Source organism: Lepus europaeus, chromosome 9 (genome assembly GCF_033115175.1).
Source record: "Lepus europaeus isolate LE1 chromosome 9, mLepTim1.pri, whole genome shotgun sequence".
Lineage (NCBI taxonomy): Eukaryota > Metazoa > Chordata > Mammalia > Lagomorpha > Leporidae > Lepus > Lepus europaeus.
Genome location: NC_084835.1, coordinates 49011856 through 49028885, shown reverse-complemented (window position 1 = coordinate 49028885; position 17030 = coordinate 49011856). Strand labels below are relative to the sequence as shown.

General features: G+C 42.0%; 1 protein-coding gene across 2 annotated transcripts in view; it reads left to right on the top strand.

Annotated features, from left to right (window-relative positions):
* The window catches only part of CNTN3 (contactin 3), a 416756-nt gene that overhangs the window by 141573 nt on the left and 258153 nt on the right, over nt 1-17030 (top strand). For both annotated transcript variants that reach the window (XM_062200206.1, XM_062200207.1), the window contains exon 3: nt 7006-7132. In XM_062200206.1, coding sequence (XP_062056190.1) covers nt 7006-7132 — 127 coding nt within the window. The remainder of the gene's footprint in view (nt 1-7005; nt 7133-17030) is intronic.

The following is a 17030-nucleotide window of genomic DNA, read 5'->3' as shown; positions in this document are numbered from 1 at the left end:
TGGGAGCTGCTGGCAATTTTCCATGATCTCTTGCTAGGGATTGAGTTGTGCCCCTCCAGCCCCTATTCATATTTCAGCACTAAGCCCTGTGCCTCGCATGGGAAACTCTATGGAAACGGGGCCATTGCAGATGTATTTAGTTAAGAGGAGGTCATGATGCCTAGTGTCCCTCTACAAAGGGGAAATTTGGACAGAGACACACCTGGATGGAAGGTGACAGGAAGGGACCCATGAGCCAGTGGGAGAGAGTGGAACTGAGCTTCACGCAGAGCCCTGCTCCCTCTCAGAGTTGAGACTTCTGGCCTTCACAGCTGTGGGCAATGAAGCTGTGTGATTGAAGACACTTGGCCACGATGCTTGGTAATGGCAGGCCTAGCACACTAATACACGCTCCTGGGTTGCTACTGCCCTTAAGACCAGATTTCCCTGCCCTCTCCTCCTCACCAGCCAAGAAGTAAATGAAGTTCTGGGGAGCTGATATGTCTGGCACCTTTAGTCTCCATGTCAAAGCAGGTTCTGAAACCTGGGAAAAAGGTAGGCAGTGGCTACTGAGTCGACCCCAGCTGTCTACCCTGGGCAAGTTTTCCCTCATTCACTATGCTTGTCTGCCATTGAGATATTTGTTAACAAAATGGATTATTCTAAGATTGGTAACTACTTTATCCCTCCTGAATCCGGAAGCATATAAATGGAATTTTTTATATTGGTCTTTCCTTATTTCTTTGACATTTTCTAGATTTATAACATTAATGCCAAAAATGACAGTGTACTATGGTTAAAAATGTTTCCATCTGGGGCTGGCACTGTGGCACACTAGACTAGGCCTATGCCTGCAGCACAGGCATCCCATATGGGCACTGATTCGAGGAGTCAGCTGCTCCACTTCCAATCCAGCTCTCTGCTGTGGCCTAGGAAAGCAGCAGCAGATGGCCCAAGTCCCTGGGCCTCTGTACTCTTGTGGGAGACCCGGAAGAAGCTCCGGTTCCTGGCTTTGGATTGTCTCAGTTCCAGGCTTTGTGGCTGTTTGGGGAGTGAACCAGCAGATGGAAGGCCTTTCTTGCTGACTCTTCCTCTCTCTGTCTGTAACTACCTTTCAAATCAATAAATAAACCTTTAAGTATGTTTCCACTTCAATTACTTTTTTTTCCCCATAGAACAGTAGAGCCTAGAATGTAGATCTTTTCTCATTGGCGACTGTTATTTACTTTCTTTGATTCATGCTAGCATTCATTTTGTTTGGGTCTGATACCTCCTAAGTACATGGCCTATTCCCTTCAATATATACTTCCTCTTAAATTCTGCCTTCAATGGCATTACCTGCTCTAGCTCCCTTCTAGCTCATCTTCTTTTTAAAATGCACTGCTGTTTTTACTCATGTAGATAGGATTTTAATTGGCCAGGGAAAATAGAATATGCTTTCCTTTCCCCTAGAAATTTCAGAGATCACATCATTGTCTTTGAGGGGTTTTATTTCTTTTAGAAGAAGTAACCCAAGAGCCTGGAACCCCTGCCTGTTTCTTTTTGGCAGTCTTTATAAAAATTGTATAGAGTGTGACCATTGGAATTGATTGGCTGGAATTTGATCTTTTGCTTGACATCATCTTAGGAGCTCATAAAGCTTGTACTTACATTCAAAAGTAGCTATTCCTAGTTGCCTGTGGGTGTGTGGAGGGAAAAAGCAACACCTTAGGATTGGATTTTTAGACTTATTAGTCCTGTTCAGAAATGTTATATACCCTTTATTTTAGGTTGTAAACATAAAATGGAGTTTTGGAGCCAGGCTAGCATATCAAAAAAATGCCCCTGTCACAAAAGCCAAGTTTGGCATCAATCTAAATGTTACATGGAATCCGTTCAGTTAGGCAAGGAGGCTTCCTTCTGCTCTCAGCCAGGCTGCTTCTTGTTTCTCATGAATATCTGTGCCCATGGTCAAGGTTCTATCCTTTTGGGTATTCACATTCATTTTGAGAGCATATTGGATAATGTCTTTTAGATTAGCAATGGCTTCAGCATCTTTCCCATTAAGTTTATCTTAGGTGCAAGAGACTAGAGCATCCAAACTCTCATATGGTCCCCGTATGCAAGACTGGGTGGTTTTTGTGTCTTATCTGAGAATGTGGCATGGCCTGAGCTGCCACATTGGACTATTAATTTGTACTGCCTGCTGCTGGTGCTCACAGCAGCGTCTGGCATCCTTAAATTTCAGAGATTGCAGGTATGTACCTCACAGGCCATGAACTCTGGTGTCATCAGGAAACACTGAAGCATTACTGGAAATCAGGCTGATGTTTAATTTTCGCCTCTGACCATGTTTAGAACACTATGGTTTCACGGAAAAGGGAAGCTACTAAGAATGTGAGGACTGGATCTGATTCCAGGTCTCCCAGCAAGAAGCTGTGTTGCTGTGGGCAGATGATTAAATCTCTCTGTGCTTCCCTTCTCCTGGTGTAGTACAGCAGTGAACAAGATGAGAAGACGAGCTCTGGAATGACAAAATGGCTTTAACAGTCGCCAGCTGCCCAGTAGTATCTGCCTTACGTACAGTCATTGTGAGAATGACCAGCCTCACCATCAGCACTGCATGTTTCCCTCTCTGCTGTGCTCTGGTCAGGTGCCTTCCCCACATCTGACAGCGCCACCTGCCTGAAGCACACTGAGGGCCATCTGCCTCACCTCTCCCCTGCGAGACCCATTGCTGGGGGATCCAGGAAGGAGTGGACACGTGACTGTTTGGTGGCACCCCCTGTTTAGTTCATCTGAATCATTTACTCAACAAATTCTCCTGTTGAATAGCTACCATTTTTTTAGGAGCTGAATATACAGCAATGAATTGGAAAAAAAAAAAAAACTAGTACATATACAAGTATGTGCAGGTTGAGCATCCCTAAACCAAAATCTGAACTGTTTCAAGATTCAGAACTTGTGGTGCTACAGATGGAAAATTCTCTACCTGACCTCATGCGCCACATTCACAGTCATAATGCAGGCACACTAAATATTGTGCAGAACTACCTCAGGCTGTGTGCAAAGGGAAATGTGAAACATAAGCGAGTTCTGTGTTTAGACCAGGGTTCCATCTCCAAGATAGTTCATTATGTATACTATCCACATATTCCAAAATCAGAAAAAAATATAAAATCCAAAACACTTCTGGTCCCAAGAATTTTTGGATGAGATGTTTTATACAGAGTTTTGTTTTCCTTTTGACTTTTAAAATTTATTTATTTGGAAGGCAAAGAGAAAGAGACAGATAAACACGGAGAGAGGGAAAGACAGAAATAGACAAGAGAGACTATCTATCCACCGGTTCACTCACCAGAAGTCCATAGTACCCAGGCCTAGGCCAGGCCTAAGCCAAACACCTGGGAATTCAGTCCAGGTCTGTCACATGGTGGCAAGGGACCCAACTACTTGAGCCCTCACCTGCTGCCTCCCAAGATGCACATTAGCAGGAAGCTAGAATTGGGAGTGGAGCTGAGACTGGAACACAGGCACATCCTGAGTGGTGACTTAACTGTTAAAACAAACACCCACCCCTGTACGACATTTTTATAGCAAGTTCAGTGAGAAGTCATGTGTTGAGTGGCAGATGCAGATGGCTGTGGATGGGGGAGGGTCGCCACTTTGAAGCTGAGAAGATGGCATGCTAAACTCTGTCAGATGACAAGAAGAAGCAAGAGCACAGAGTAGCCTGTGATCCCAAAGGTGACAACAGACTCAGCACCGCCTCTGAAAAGTGGAAGCAGGGACACTGTCTAGTGGTGGGGCACGGGTTAGACATGGGTGGGGGGGTAGGGGAGGCAGTGGAGGGGATGAGTCAGTAGGAAGCTTGGCACCTGCTGAGGGCTCAGTCAGTGTTAGCAAATGAACTGTCACCATCATGCTTTCAGAAGGGTCTCCCAAAATGAAATGCTTTTTGTCATGCAGCACTTGTACTTAAAATGAGTAGTGGTCTCTGAAGAAGAAATATAACATCAGTTGAGATTGCACTTGGTGATGATGGCATAGACGTTTTAATTTTTTTGTGGTCATGCCTAGGAAAACTTTTTTTCTTAAGATTTTATTTACTTATTTGAGAGGCATAGCTACAGACAGAGAGGAGGAGGCAGAGAGAGAGAGAGAGATTTTCAATTCGCTGGTCCACTCCCCAAATGGCCACAAAGGTCGGAGTTGAGCTGATCAGAAGCCAGGAGCTTCTTCCAGGTCTCCTACATGGGTATAGGGGCCCACGGACTTGGGCCATCTTCTGCTACTTTCCCAGGCGCATTAGCAGGGAGCTGGCTTGGAAGTGGAGCAGCTGGGACTTGAACTGGCACTTCTATGGGATACCGGCGCTGCAGGCCTGTCCTTTAACCCACTGTGCCACAGCGTCAGGCCCAGAAAAACTTTTTAAACATCTTTTTTATCTTTGTCACTTAAATCTTCTCTTTTTTTTCTCTTTTGGTTTCTGTCCCCAGTTTATAGGTTATTTCCTAATTTATGCCATTATGTTAATATGTTATTGCTTTCAAGCCCTGGATACATCAGAGTTTGTCAGAAAGATGATGCTGTGCCATCCGATGAATGAATAAAAGTCATCCAGCAGTATATCAGAAACTAGCTAGAAACATGTTGTGAAAAATCCACCCCATTTACAAATAAATATTAGAAGTGTTTTCCACTTTCTGGGACAATAAATGGAACAGACTGTTTATTGCTGTTCTGTAACTGATAGAGGAGGCAGACTGGGAAAATGACAGCACTGGTTCTTTGCAGTTAAAATCCATTTTTGGTGGAGATTGTTTTCCGCGAGGGAACTCTGATGCCCTTGCATCAACCCGCGACCCCCGCCCTGCCGCCGCCACCTTGTTGGTGAAAGCAGTGATCAGCGAAGATCAGAAGCTAAGGATGGTGAGGTGCTTCCTCAGGACCCTGGAACAGGAGGTGTTAGCCACCCCGTGATGTCCCAGTGGAGTCGTGCCCAAATGTGAGCTCTGAGGACACAGTCCCCAAGGTCACCCTCATTTCTGCAAGTTTAGAGAGGTTCCCAAATCAACCTCCATTTTAGTAATCTTCTAGAGGGACTGAAAAAAGACACTGAAAGCTACTATAGTCACAATGATGGCTTATTACTGGGAAAGAATCCACTCTGACATTTGCCAGAGGAAGTGACACCTAAGGCAGAGCCTGAAAGGTTCCCAGGGCTCAGCTGCTGTTGCCCTTAGGATGTGTAGCCCCCAACTCTGACGTGGAACAGTTCACAAGGAGTGTCTCCAAGCAGCAAGGCTTGCCAGCCTCAGAGTTGCCACTGGTGCTTTGTGGTGTAGGTGTGCCCGTGGAGGCACTAGTAGCTGAGTTCTGTCTTCAGGTCAGATGGTAGGGTTGGCCCAACCCATCACTTGTAATTTCATGGTTGATTTTTCTGGTGTGATCGATCCCCACCCTAAATACAGACAGTCCTGTCTGCTATGAGAGAGATTGCTTCCCAGTTACCCAGGGCAAAGGCCAGACCTAGGACAAGGCCTAATACTTTATGCAAGAGGCAAAGAGGGTGGTGTCTCTGCCGGGACTGAAGAATCAGTCATCCTGGGCTCAGCCCTGTTCCTCTGTGTGCTGGGGATAATTATAGTTACTACCGCCCAGAGCCCTGGGAGGATGCATGAGCACATGTAGCTGCATGAGTTCACTGGGTAGCTCTGCTATAGCTATTTTCAGGGATTAATTATCATACTATCATTTTATGATTGTTTTGAGATGATAAATATGAATATTATTGCTATTTGAAGTCTCCAAAATGTAAGTTTGTAGATCCAAGTCCTTTTGGCTGCTTTTCAGTGGTCTTGTTTTCTTTGTCTAACTACTCATGGACTGTCTTTGTGTCTCAGGTTGTCTGTTCATCCTTTGTGTGACTGGAAGGTCCTGCACAATTTTGGTGTGCATTCCATGATCAAGACAGGGAAGAGCTCTCCTCCTCCTTTGCTGTAAATTTGTTTTGGGAAACACTGAGGCAATGATTATGCAACGCACTTGCCTAAGCATTTGGTGATGGCTTTATCTCCTTTTTCAAACTCATAATACAAAGAGAGGGTTTTGGGTGCATCTGAAAATTCTCTTCAGCTGATGTTCAAGTTCTCTGAACCAAAGTAGAAACAATGTTTAGAAAGACACTTGTTCAGGGCCAGCACTGTGGCATAGCAGGTAAAGCCACCACCTGCAGTGCTGGCATCCCGTATGGGTGCTGATTCATGTCCTGGCTGCTCCACTTCCGATCCAGCTCCCTGCTATGTCCCGGGAAAGCAGTAGAAGATGGCCCAAGTCCTTTGGCCTCTGCACCTGTGTGGGAGACTTGGAAAGAGCTCCAGGCTCCTGGCTTCAGATCAGCTCAGCTCTGGCCATTATGGCCAATTGGGGAGTGAACCAGCGGATGGAGGACCTCTCTCTCTCTCTGCCTTTCCTTCTCTCTCTGTGTAACTCTGACTTTCAAATAAAATAAATCTTTAAAAATAAAAGGCACTTGTTTGGTGCTATATCCTTCAACTTGCTAGTAATAAGATGGAAATCCCACCAAATATTGAGTGATTTTAGTTCAAACGGGCAGAATAACTTTGCCAACTCTCAGATTTAAATGCCCGGCGGACGTTATGAGAGAAGCAACACTCAAGTGTTCAGCTGGTTTGAATTCTGAGGCATGTGCTAGGAAGGGCTTCTTGTAATATTTTATTCATCAGTGAATACTAACCTATTTTTATTGTTATACAAGTAATTCCTATAACTTTATTTACAGTTTGCTCTACTAATATGGCAGTTTTTCTGAACCAACCTGCCTTCCTAAGCTGTTGGCTTTAACCAGGGTTAGGCTGAAATAGAGCAGCACCTGCAGAGGGCCTTGCCTTGTGGATGAATGGGACAATAAGTGATTTTTTGGAAAGTGTAAACCTTAGTTGCTTGTTTTCTTCTTCAGTTCTAGAATGCGGCTTTTACAGTCTGTGTGCTCATTATTTTTCCGCGTGTCTCCCACCCATGCAGGCCAGCCACTCTTACAAGGCCCTGTGTTTATCAAAGAGCCCAGCAATAGCATCTTCCCTGTTGATTCAGAAGATAAAAAAATCACCTTGACTTGCGAAGCCAGAGGCAACCCTTCACCTCATTACAGGTACAGTGGAAATTTTGCACATTCAAATTAAAAAGTAATGTATGGTATCTTCAACTGATCTGTGGTCATTTGAATCCGTACAGCATATGTTGATCGATTCACTTTAGAGTAAGATTTCTTGACTCTGAAATTCCCTGAATAAGCAATGTCTTTGCACTGCTTTATAGTGCAGGCTGATTTGTAAACGTAGATTTACGTGTAGTCATCCAGAACACATCCATTGTGGGAAGGAAATTGCGTGCGTCTTAAAGCTGATTTGAAATCATAGGTTAAGGGATACACTTGCATGTCTCTCTGCCTCTCGCTCCCATTTCCCTGGAGTTGTGTTTGGAGGGCCATTAAGTAAGGGGGAATAAAATAGATTCTTACTAAAGTCACTTTTAATTATTCCTGAAGAGAACCTGTTTCATTTATTAGGTTTCTATCATGTTAAAGCCTATATTTTGATATTATGAAAGAATACTTTTTCACAGAAAATATCCAGGGATGCCAAAGGGTATAAGGAAAAAGGAAAACAGATCTCAATTCCTGTCCTCTCAAGATAAAAATATCATTTTGGAGATCATGGTGGATTATTTGGATGGGATGAGTATTTACTTGGTTCAATAACACAAGATTAGCGGTTTTTACTGAGGGGTGCTCAGGGAATGCACTTTAATGAAGAGATGAAATATTTATAAATAGCATATGCTGCTTTCATGCAAGTGGCTGGAAGGAGGTGCTCGAGGCACCGTCAGAACAGTGTGCTCTTCCAAGTGCTGGGGGCGTCCACTTCAAGGACTGTTTATGCTCTGTGTTTGCCTGGCAAAACCTTTTCTAGAACCTGCAGGACAAACAAACTTGGTCTATGTTAAGGAAATGCTCAATGTTTTGAGTAGTGATTTAAATCTTATTGAACTGCTATTGTTCTCTTAAACCTGATGAACAACAGAAGCCAGGTGTCACTGTTAAATGGGGTCAGGATTTGGTTGGAAGGTAGATCTTTGTGTTTTTACTTCTGGGAGTAACCAAGGTCATTTTCTTTTAACTATTTTCAACAATATATTCATTGACTATGTGCTATGTACTTGCAGCAGGATAAACATCGTGGTTCCAGGTTACCGGTTAGAATGGGCAGAGGGACAGGTGTCTGAGGGACAGGCAGTTGAGCCATCTCTTGGGATGCCTGCTTCCCTTATTGGAGTGCCTAGGTTCAGAGTCCTGGTTGTGCTTCCCATAGCAGCTCCGGGTTAATGTCTACCCTGGGAGGTAACCAGTGATGACTCAAGTAGTTAGGTCCATGTGGGAGGTTTGGATTGAATTCCTGGCTCTTGGCTTCAGTGTATCCCAGCCCTGGCTATTGTGGGCATTTGGGGAAAGGAAGCAGCAGATGGAAGAATTCTCTCTCTCTCTCTCTCTCTCTCTCTCTCTTTTGCTCTCTCTCTATTTGCTTTTCAAATAAGTAAAAATAAAGAATAAAATAAAATAAAAAGAAGTGACAGAGTGAGAAAAAATTTTCCTTTTCCTCTACTTCTTCTTGTATAAGTAAGTAAAATATAATTGACAATTAAAAAATTAGAAACTAATGTATGAGCTAGCTCAGTCAGATACAAACATGTTACACATCTGGCAATATTTCTTCTTTTGGGAAAAGATGAACAGGTCAACTGAATAAGACATTATCCCAGAAATATTGTTTCCAGCATTTTAAGGCATTCTGACAGCTTCTGAATGCATCTAGTTGTTTCTTTCTGAAATGGAAGATTTTTCTCATAGACATGGCTGTAAATATGATAAAGAAGCAAGTGAATGGCTCGTGTGTGGGCTGTTTTTATGTTGTCAGTAAAGTTGTATTTCCTGGCATTTATCTTATGAATAATTTGGTGATAAATGGGTTCAGCTGAAATATTGTCATATAGGAATGTATTTCTAAATGAGTAGCTTTATTATGTTGATATAGTTTTATCAAATAGCCAGATGTCTTGAGCTCAGAAGTCCAGAAATAGCCTTTTTGATTTGGTTTTGTTTTTTGGTGATTATAGCTGTGTGCGACGTAATTATTATAATGACACAGGGTATATTTCAATGTCATGATAGCATATATAAAATGTTGATGCAGAAGTTTTGCCATTGGCATTGGATTCTTATGTCTTATATCCTGGGGGTATCAACCTGGCATTGATATGTTGCAGTTGAAACTAAATCTGTAACAGATCTGTGTGACTTACTTGATTTATTAGTCTTAAGTCATATAAGTGAAGACATTTAACATGCTAGGTATTGTTTTAAAATCTTTGACTTGTAGGCAAACACAGCAGACACTTTCAATATAGCTTTAGAGATTTTCTGGTTAAGGTTTCTAACAAATATAAAAAGTCAAACCAAAAGTGTATAATCAGTAGAAATTGATACCCTGAGAAGTACAGGGAACTTCTTTGCATTCTAAGAAATATTAGACTTTCCTGGAAAATGAAACATCTCCTTGTTACTCAGGTTATCTGTATGATAACTAGATTGTTCCAATGGAGTAAATGGAATTTAGAGTAATGGTGTTGTCATAGCTACTGCATCTTTTTAGATGGCTCCTCTATTTTGGCCTGGCCTGATTTGTTCCCCCTAGCTTTTAACTTTATTAGTCAACTAGGTAATATTGCACATTATCTTTTAAGTAACCCAGAAGAAAATTTGCTGCTGCTTTTTTTTAACTATCCTTCAGAAATTACAGGTAAATAGCATAAGGATGTACTAACAATGAGGACATGGCAGGGGCAGTGTTTGGCCTAATGGTTAAGATACTTGCATTGTGGGGCTGGCGCTGTGGCTCACTTGGTTAATCTTCCGCCTGCAGCGCTGGCATCCCATATGGGTGCCGGTTCTAGTCCCAGTTGCTCCTCTTCCAGTCCAGCTCTCTCCTGTGGCCCGGGAAGGCAGTGGAGGATGGCCCAAGTGCTTGGGCCCCTGCACCCTCATGGGAGACCAAGAAGCGGCACCTGGCTCCTGGCTTTAGATGGGCGTAGCTCTGGCCATTTGGAGGGTGAACCAATGGAAGGAAGACCTTTCTCTCTGTCTCTCTCTCATTGTCTAACTCTATCTGTCAAATAAAATAAAATAAAATAAGATACCTGCAATGCATGAGTAGCTAGATTTAATACCCAGGTCTGGCTCCAGTGGCAGTGGCTCAAGTGATGGGTTCCTGCCACCCTGGAGACAAGGATTGAGTTTCTTCCTCCTGCCCTCAGCCTGGCCATTGGGGGCATTTGGGCCATGAGCCAGCAGATGCGATCTCTCTAACTCTCAAATAATATGATATTTTATGTGAACTCAGAGAAAGGAATGCATTTATAAATGTGTATAGAGGCAGACAGATAGGTAGATAGATACATAGTCAGCCAGCCAATGAGGAAAAGCAATGTGAAACCACGTGTTGAGGACATTCTAACATGCTTCTAAAGATTCAGAATACAGAAAATTAAAGAATGTCTTTTGGAAGCCCACAGTCTGTCATGTTCACGGAGGCAAACCTGTCTGATGAGAGATTTTATCTTTGTTATTTTCCTGTTGGGTAAAAAGAACTCTTAATTGGCCATGTTAGAAATCCAAAAGTTCAGAAATTCTCAAGAGAAATTACTTGTCTTAGGGTTTAATTGAGAATTTTACTCTTTCTCTTGCATTTCGCTGTCTGAGCCCCCCAGCCTTATATTGAAAGGTTAATGAGTGTGCAGTCTCATTGTAATTGCTGTTGATGCTGAAAGGGGCTACCCTGAGGACGTGTTAGTATTTTTGTTAAATGGGAAAGATTTTCCCTTGCTTTTCATGGAGTCAGAAACTCCCAGCCTTTGCTGAAAGATCCCAGGTCACTTCTGCTGATGCCTGTCTTCATGTAAGAAAACCACATACTGGAGCTAAACTGAGGTAAACTATGTGTGTCCGTAGGGACCTGGTAAGTAACTAAACCAAATGAGGTAGGCCTGCCTAAAGCACATATGTTTTGAATAATTAGTGGTCAGCCTCAGATTTCCAGCCACTAATCTATCAAATGGTCACACCTGCTTCTCAGCACCGGCCAGGGGTTGCCATCCAAAAATCCTGGGGTCTAATATTGTAAAAGTTCTTTTAAGAGACACTTAAAATTCGATCTTTTCTTTTCCAAATCTCTAATTTTAGTGTACACTCTACTTGTAGACTTAGAGTAGACCAAAGAAAATAAATCTTAAAACTGACACTGGCCCATGCAGGCTTTGAATTTTGAACCTATAATCTGGCTGGAGACTTGGAACCTTCCTGTCCGAGATGGGAGGCAGTAGCCACATATGGCTGTTGACATTGAAGTCAATTAAATTAAAAATTTAGTTCCTCAGTTGTAGCAGCCTCACTTCAAGTGTCAGTGACCGCATGGCACAGATGAAATGCCAGTGCTTCCAGAAGGTTCTTTGGACAGCACTGCCACAGACAGACCCTCAGATCTACGACTGTTTTCTACACATGACCTCCCACCTTTGTCTCCTCACAAAGAAGTGACCAGAACATCACATTCTCTTCCAACCCTATAGAACTAGTAAACTATTTTAATAAGGCTGTGTCTGATGACTCTATCTTCCTGTCTATCTGAGAGGCAGGGAGAGCTAGAGAAACACACAGGTGAGTTCCTACTTGCTAATTCACTGCCCAAATGCCTGTATGGGCCAGGGAATGGCTGGGCCAAAGCTAGGAGCTGGAAACTCAATCCAGGTTTCCCTCCTGAGACATGGAAGCTACCTCCCAGTGTATACTAGCAGGAAACTGGATCTTGAGCTGGGACTTGAACCTGGATACTCTGATGTGAGACACAGGTGTCTTAACCACTAGGCTAACTGCCTACACCAGTGTGAGGAATCTGCCACACAAATTTTCAGGGCCAAATGTCTTTGCAAAGTGGGAGTCTTCCTTGGGTTCATTTTTCTAGCACATGCTGAGCATATTTAATTTACTGGGAATCAACTAAATGCATTCAGTATAAGAAAGAAAAGGAAAATAATTTTTACTCAACATTTATTTTAAGATTGGATGTAAGGAAGGGAAGTTCTATTTTTTGTCTCTGGATATACATAGTCATATTTACAGAGTACTAAAATAGTACTACATATAGTACTATATTTGACTATATATGTGCAGTGTATATATTACAAATTATGTGTGCTATTTATATTCCTTTTATAGAATATGTGTATACTGTATATATAGTATATCATGTACATAACATGGGTATACTCTATTGTATTTTTTTTTAACTTTTATTTAATGAATATAAATTTCCAAAGTACAGCTTATGGATTACAATGGCTTCCCCCCCAAACTTCCCTCCCACCTGCAACCCTCCCCTTTCCTGCTTCCTCTCCCCTTCCATTCACATCAAGATTCATTTTAAATTCTCTTTATATACAGAAGATCAGTTTAGTATATATTAAGTAAAGATTTCAACAGTTTGCCTCCACATAGTAACACAAAGTGAAACATACTGTTGGAGTACTAGTTATAGCATTAAATCACACTCTATTGTATTTTTAATCATAATATATCACGTAAACCTATGATTCATACTTAAGTGTAATTTTGATTATTTGTGATTTGTCCCTTAAAAATACATACTTCTGGGGCCAGCGCCATGGTGCCGTAGGTTAATCCTCCACCTGCAGTGCTGGTATGCCATTTGGGCATTGGATCTAGTCCCAGCTGCTCCTCTTTCAATCCAGCTCTTTGCTATGGCCTGGGAAAGCAGTAGAAGATGGCCCAAGTGCTTGGGCCCCTGCACCCACATGGAAGACCAGGAAGAAGCTCCTGGCTCCTGGCTTCATATCGACACAGCTCCAGCCGTTGTGGCCGTTTGGGGAGTGAACCAACGGAAGGAAGACCCTTCTCTCTCTCTCTCCCTCTCTCTCTCTGTAACTCTACCTCTCAAATAAATAAATAAAATCTTAAAAAAAGTACATACTTCTTTTTGCCATGTATCATGATACCATCGTTGTCTTACCATTCTTCTGAGTTCTCTTGGCCTTTAAGGAACATGATCCCTTTTTTTCCAGATTTCTGAGCCCAGATCCCTGTGTTCACTCCCAAGCTCAAACCCTTTCAGCCTCCTGACTCTCCAGCTGGTGAGCACTGGTCCCCACACCCACAGTCTGCCACTTAGAGCAATGCAGTACTCACATGGTTGGGATAATTCCAAAACATAAAAAAGGTGAAGAATATTTCTAGCACCTGAGCAAGCAGAGGAAGACAGCAGAGTGTGTTATACCTGATGACACACTGCTGCCTCTTGTAGGAAGCCTTCCTGGTATCCTCAACTCCAGATTCCAGGCTCCAACCTTGTGCCTATTCCTTGCACTCCAGCCAATCTCTATTGTAAATACAATGTGATTGGCTGGGTAGGCTGTAGCTCACTGAAAGGTGAAGAGTGTGCTTTCATCATTACATTACAACTGCCTAGAAATGGCGAATGCTCAATTTGTGTCATGATAAAAAAAAAAAGGGAATGGGGCCGGCTCCATGGCTCATTTGGTTAATCCTCCGCCTGCGGCGCCGGCATCCCATGTGGGCACCCGGTTCTAGTCCCGGCTGCTCCTCTTCCAGTCCAGCTCTCTGCTGTGGCCCGGGAAGGCAGTGGAGGATGGCCCAAGTGCTTGGGCCCTGCACCTGCATGGGAGACCAGGAGGAAACACTGGGCTCCTGGCTTTGGATCCACACAGCACGCCGGCCGTGGCGGCCATTTGGGGGGTGAACCAACGGAAGGAAGACCTTTCTCTCTGTGTGTCTCTCTCTCTCTCTCACTGTCTATAACTCTACCTGTCAAATAAATTTTTAAAAAATGGAATGAAGTTAACAAGGGGTCAAACAAAAAAATGCGATTTTTAACTGTATCACATTTTAGGAATCAAGAATGCCCTAAGAATTATAAAGTCAACAGTAGTAAATAATTTATTCCATAGGATACTGACAGTGTTTTTTTTTTAATATATTTATTTATTTGAAAGGCATAAAAACCTGAAAGAGAGAGAGACAGACAGGGAGCAGACTTACTGGTTCCATACATTTGTTCACACCCCACATGTCCACAGCATCCAGGGCCATTCCAGGCTGAAGCCAGGAACCCAGAACCCAATCCAGGACCCCTATGTGGGTGGCAGGGACCCAAGCACTGGAGCCATCACCTGCTGCTTCCCAGGGTGCACATTAGCAGGAAGTGGAATCAGAAGCAGAGACAATGCTTAAACTCAGGCCCTCTGGTACGAGATGCAGGCATCTCTAGCAGCTCCTTATCCTCTGTGCCGACTTCTGCCCCATCAGATACTTTTATGTTTTGAATAAGAAGCATAATCTATTTTGTTTCATAATCTGATTATGTTTCAAAACATAATCTTATATTTTGAATAAGAAACATCTGTTAGCTCCATTTTAAGACTAATTGCCATGACGTGACAAAGATCCAGATTTCCTTATATCCTCATCATAATATCAATGGGAAAACAAAGGCATCTTTCCTGTGGGTGACACAATGGTGTCACAAAAATATGAAATAAAAACAGAGCTAATCCCGTCAGCAGTCAACAACTGGCAGAAATGTAAAGTTTGGATTTTCAACATTAATCATGGTGGTGTGACGAGATAAATCATCTTTTTCTATTCTACTTTGTTGTGTTTGTGTTTTTTTTTTTCCCCCCCTGGGGTGAGGAGGAAAGTTATGCACTGACTCTTCAAGCCCTAGTTAGATCAGCTGGTTCGTATTCACATGCTCAACCAATCAGGAAGGCCTGAGACCTGGAATGTTCTAGTTGGCCAGGCCAGTGTCATGTGATGAGTGTCCTCTTCAAAGGAGCTGGCACTGGGATCAGAACAAAGCTGAAATGGATTCAGGGAAGGCAGACATCTCCTATGACTCTCTCAGACAGTCACTGATAGATGGGAACAAGGCTGTAATTGTGTAACTTGAACAGTGGTTTTTCATCCTAGTGTAGCTCTAATCTCTGTTTTTATTTATATGTATATAGGTCTAAAATTTATCAATGAGTGAGAAATGAGAATCTGTGTAAGAAAACACATTTTTAAAAACTCAATTTTTAAAAACCATGGCATCCGCAACTTAACTCATCTGTATCGTCAGCAATTATTGCTCAAGCCTAACTAGCTATTTTTGGATAAAGTATTGAATATGCAAATTCAACATTCATTCTTTCAAGGGCTGCAATTATTCTGATCACTTCAGTAAACATATTAACAAACATTGCATTTGAACACAAATGCATTTGCTTATTAACTTGAAAGCCGAATCTAAAACCACAAATTGCTTCTGTGATTAAATTCCTAATTTTCCTGTCAACCCCCAAATAAAGTATTGCCTGTTGATTTAACAAGTGTTTAGCTGGGCATATTTCTCATACCCACCCCAGTACCCCCCACTTTTTTGATACGTTATTCTAAAATCTGAAGTGTAACATTCGCTTTTTGCCAGAATATTGTTTATACTTCTGTTCTTAGCCAGGTTTTGTCTGATAGGGTAGATGTTGCAAAATACAATAACATTTTACAGTCAACTGTCAGGTTGAGTTAGGTCTTGGGATTGTTTTTGAAACTACCTGAAGTTTTCTAATTTATTTTGTGTTGTTAGTTTCAATTTCAAGGGGTCATGTTTTCTGACCCTGTTACCAAGTTCAAGTGGAAGGCTCAGTTTAGAGCTTGAAGCTTTTACTAATAACAAACTGTGTATCCGTATTTGTTATTGCTTTTCCATAGTAGTATCATTTTCCACACATGGTTGCCATATCTGATAACAGTTAGTATAGGAAATAAATAATAACTGGCAAGGTAAATTAGACTAATGATGCACCTTTGAGATTTCTGATTGATAACATAGATGATCACAGTTGGTGAATCATGGAAATTAGTTGTGGTTAGGGTAGGGAGTGGACTAGATGACTTCATTCAGGAAACTTTGATGATTGCCTACCATGGACCAAGTATGATTGCTATGGTGGGGAGTGAACCAAATGGAAGGAAGAACTCTCTCTGTGTCTCTCCCTCCCTCTCTTTCTGTTACTCTGCCTTTCAAATAAATAAATCTTTTAAAAAAGAAATAGTCATCATCCAATGGAGTTTATATGTTTTGAAAGGCTCCTTTCAATTCTGAGAATCCAAGCTTTTTGGACTGATTTAATTCCTATGAATTTATGTCTACACAGACACCCAAATGTTCATTCTTGTTAATTGTCTTTTTCTTTGCATGTTTTTTGTATTGGAGAGCAGTGATTTGTATACCTTTTTAGTTTATTTCCTAAAAGTAACAATTATAGCTTTCATCAGGTGAAGTAATAACTACCAGTTTTGAAATATCTCCTATGTCAGGCACCTTCTGATTTATGCTAAGGAATCAAAGACTTTTAGCCCAAGGGCACACAGCTTTCTAAAAGAAATTGTACTGAATTGTTTTTAGGTGGAAATGTGCTACAGACTGCATCACCCTATTGTGTTAGGCTTGGCCCAATTTTCTTGTGATCAGCTTACCTGCCTACCCAGTGTCCCTGCTGTGTGGGGAATGTACATTGGGTCAGAAGGGCCAGTAACCCCAGACTTTGAATCTCTAGTTATCAGCCCAAAAAGAGATTTACAAGGAACCTCCTCAGGAACCCGCTGGGGATGAGAGCTCATTGACTGAGAATCAGTAGATTTGTGAACTATGAATAATAAACCATTCCTCACTTGTGGATTCTAAAAGCAAATTTTAATTCATGTAGAAGGAGCATTTGAACACTGAAGGCTGACAGTGAACTTATAAGATCATTCAAGAGTGTTACAACATGATGATTATGCAAAGGTGCTTAATCTTGTGACATTTACCACTGAGCTAAAACTACAAGGTTAGTCTGCTTCTGGAGCAAAATGTAAATTTTAT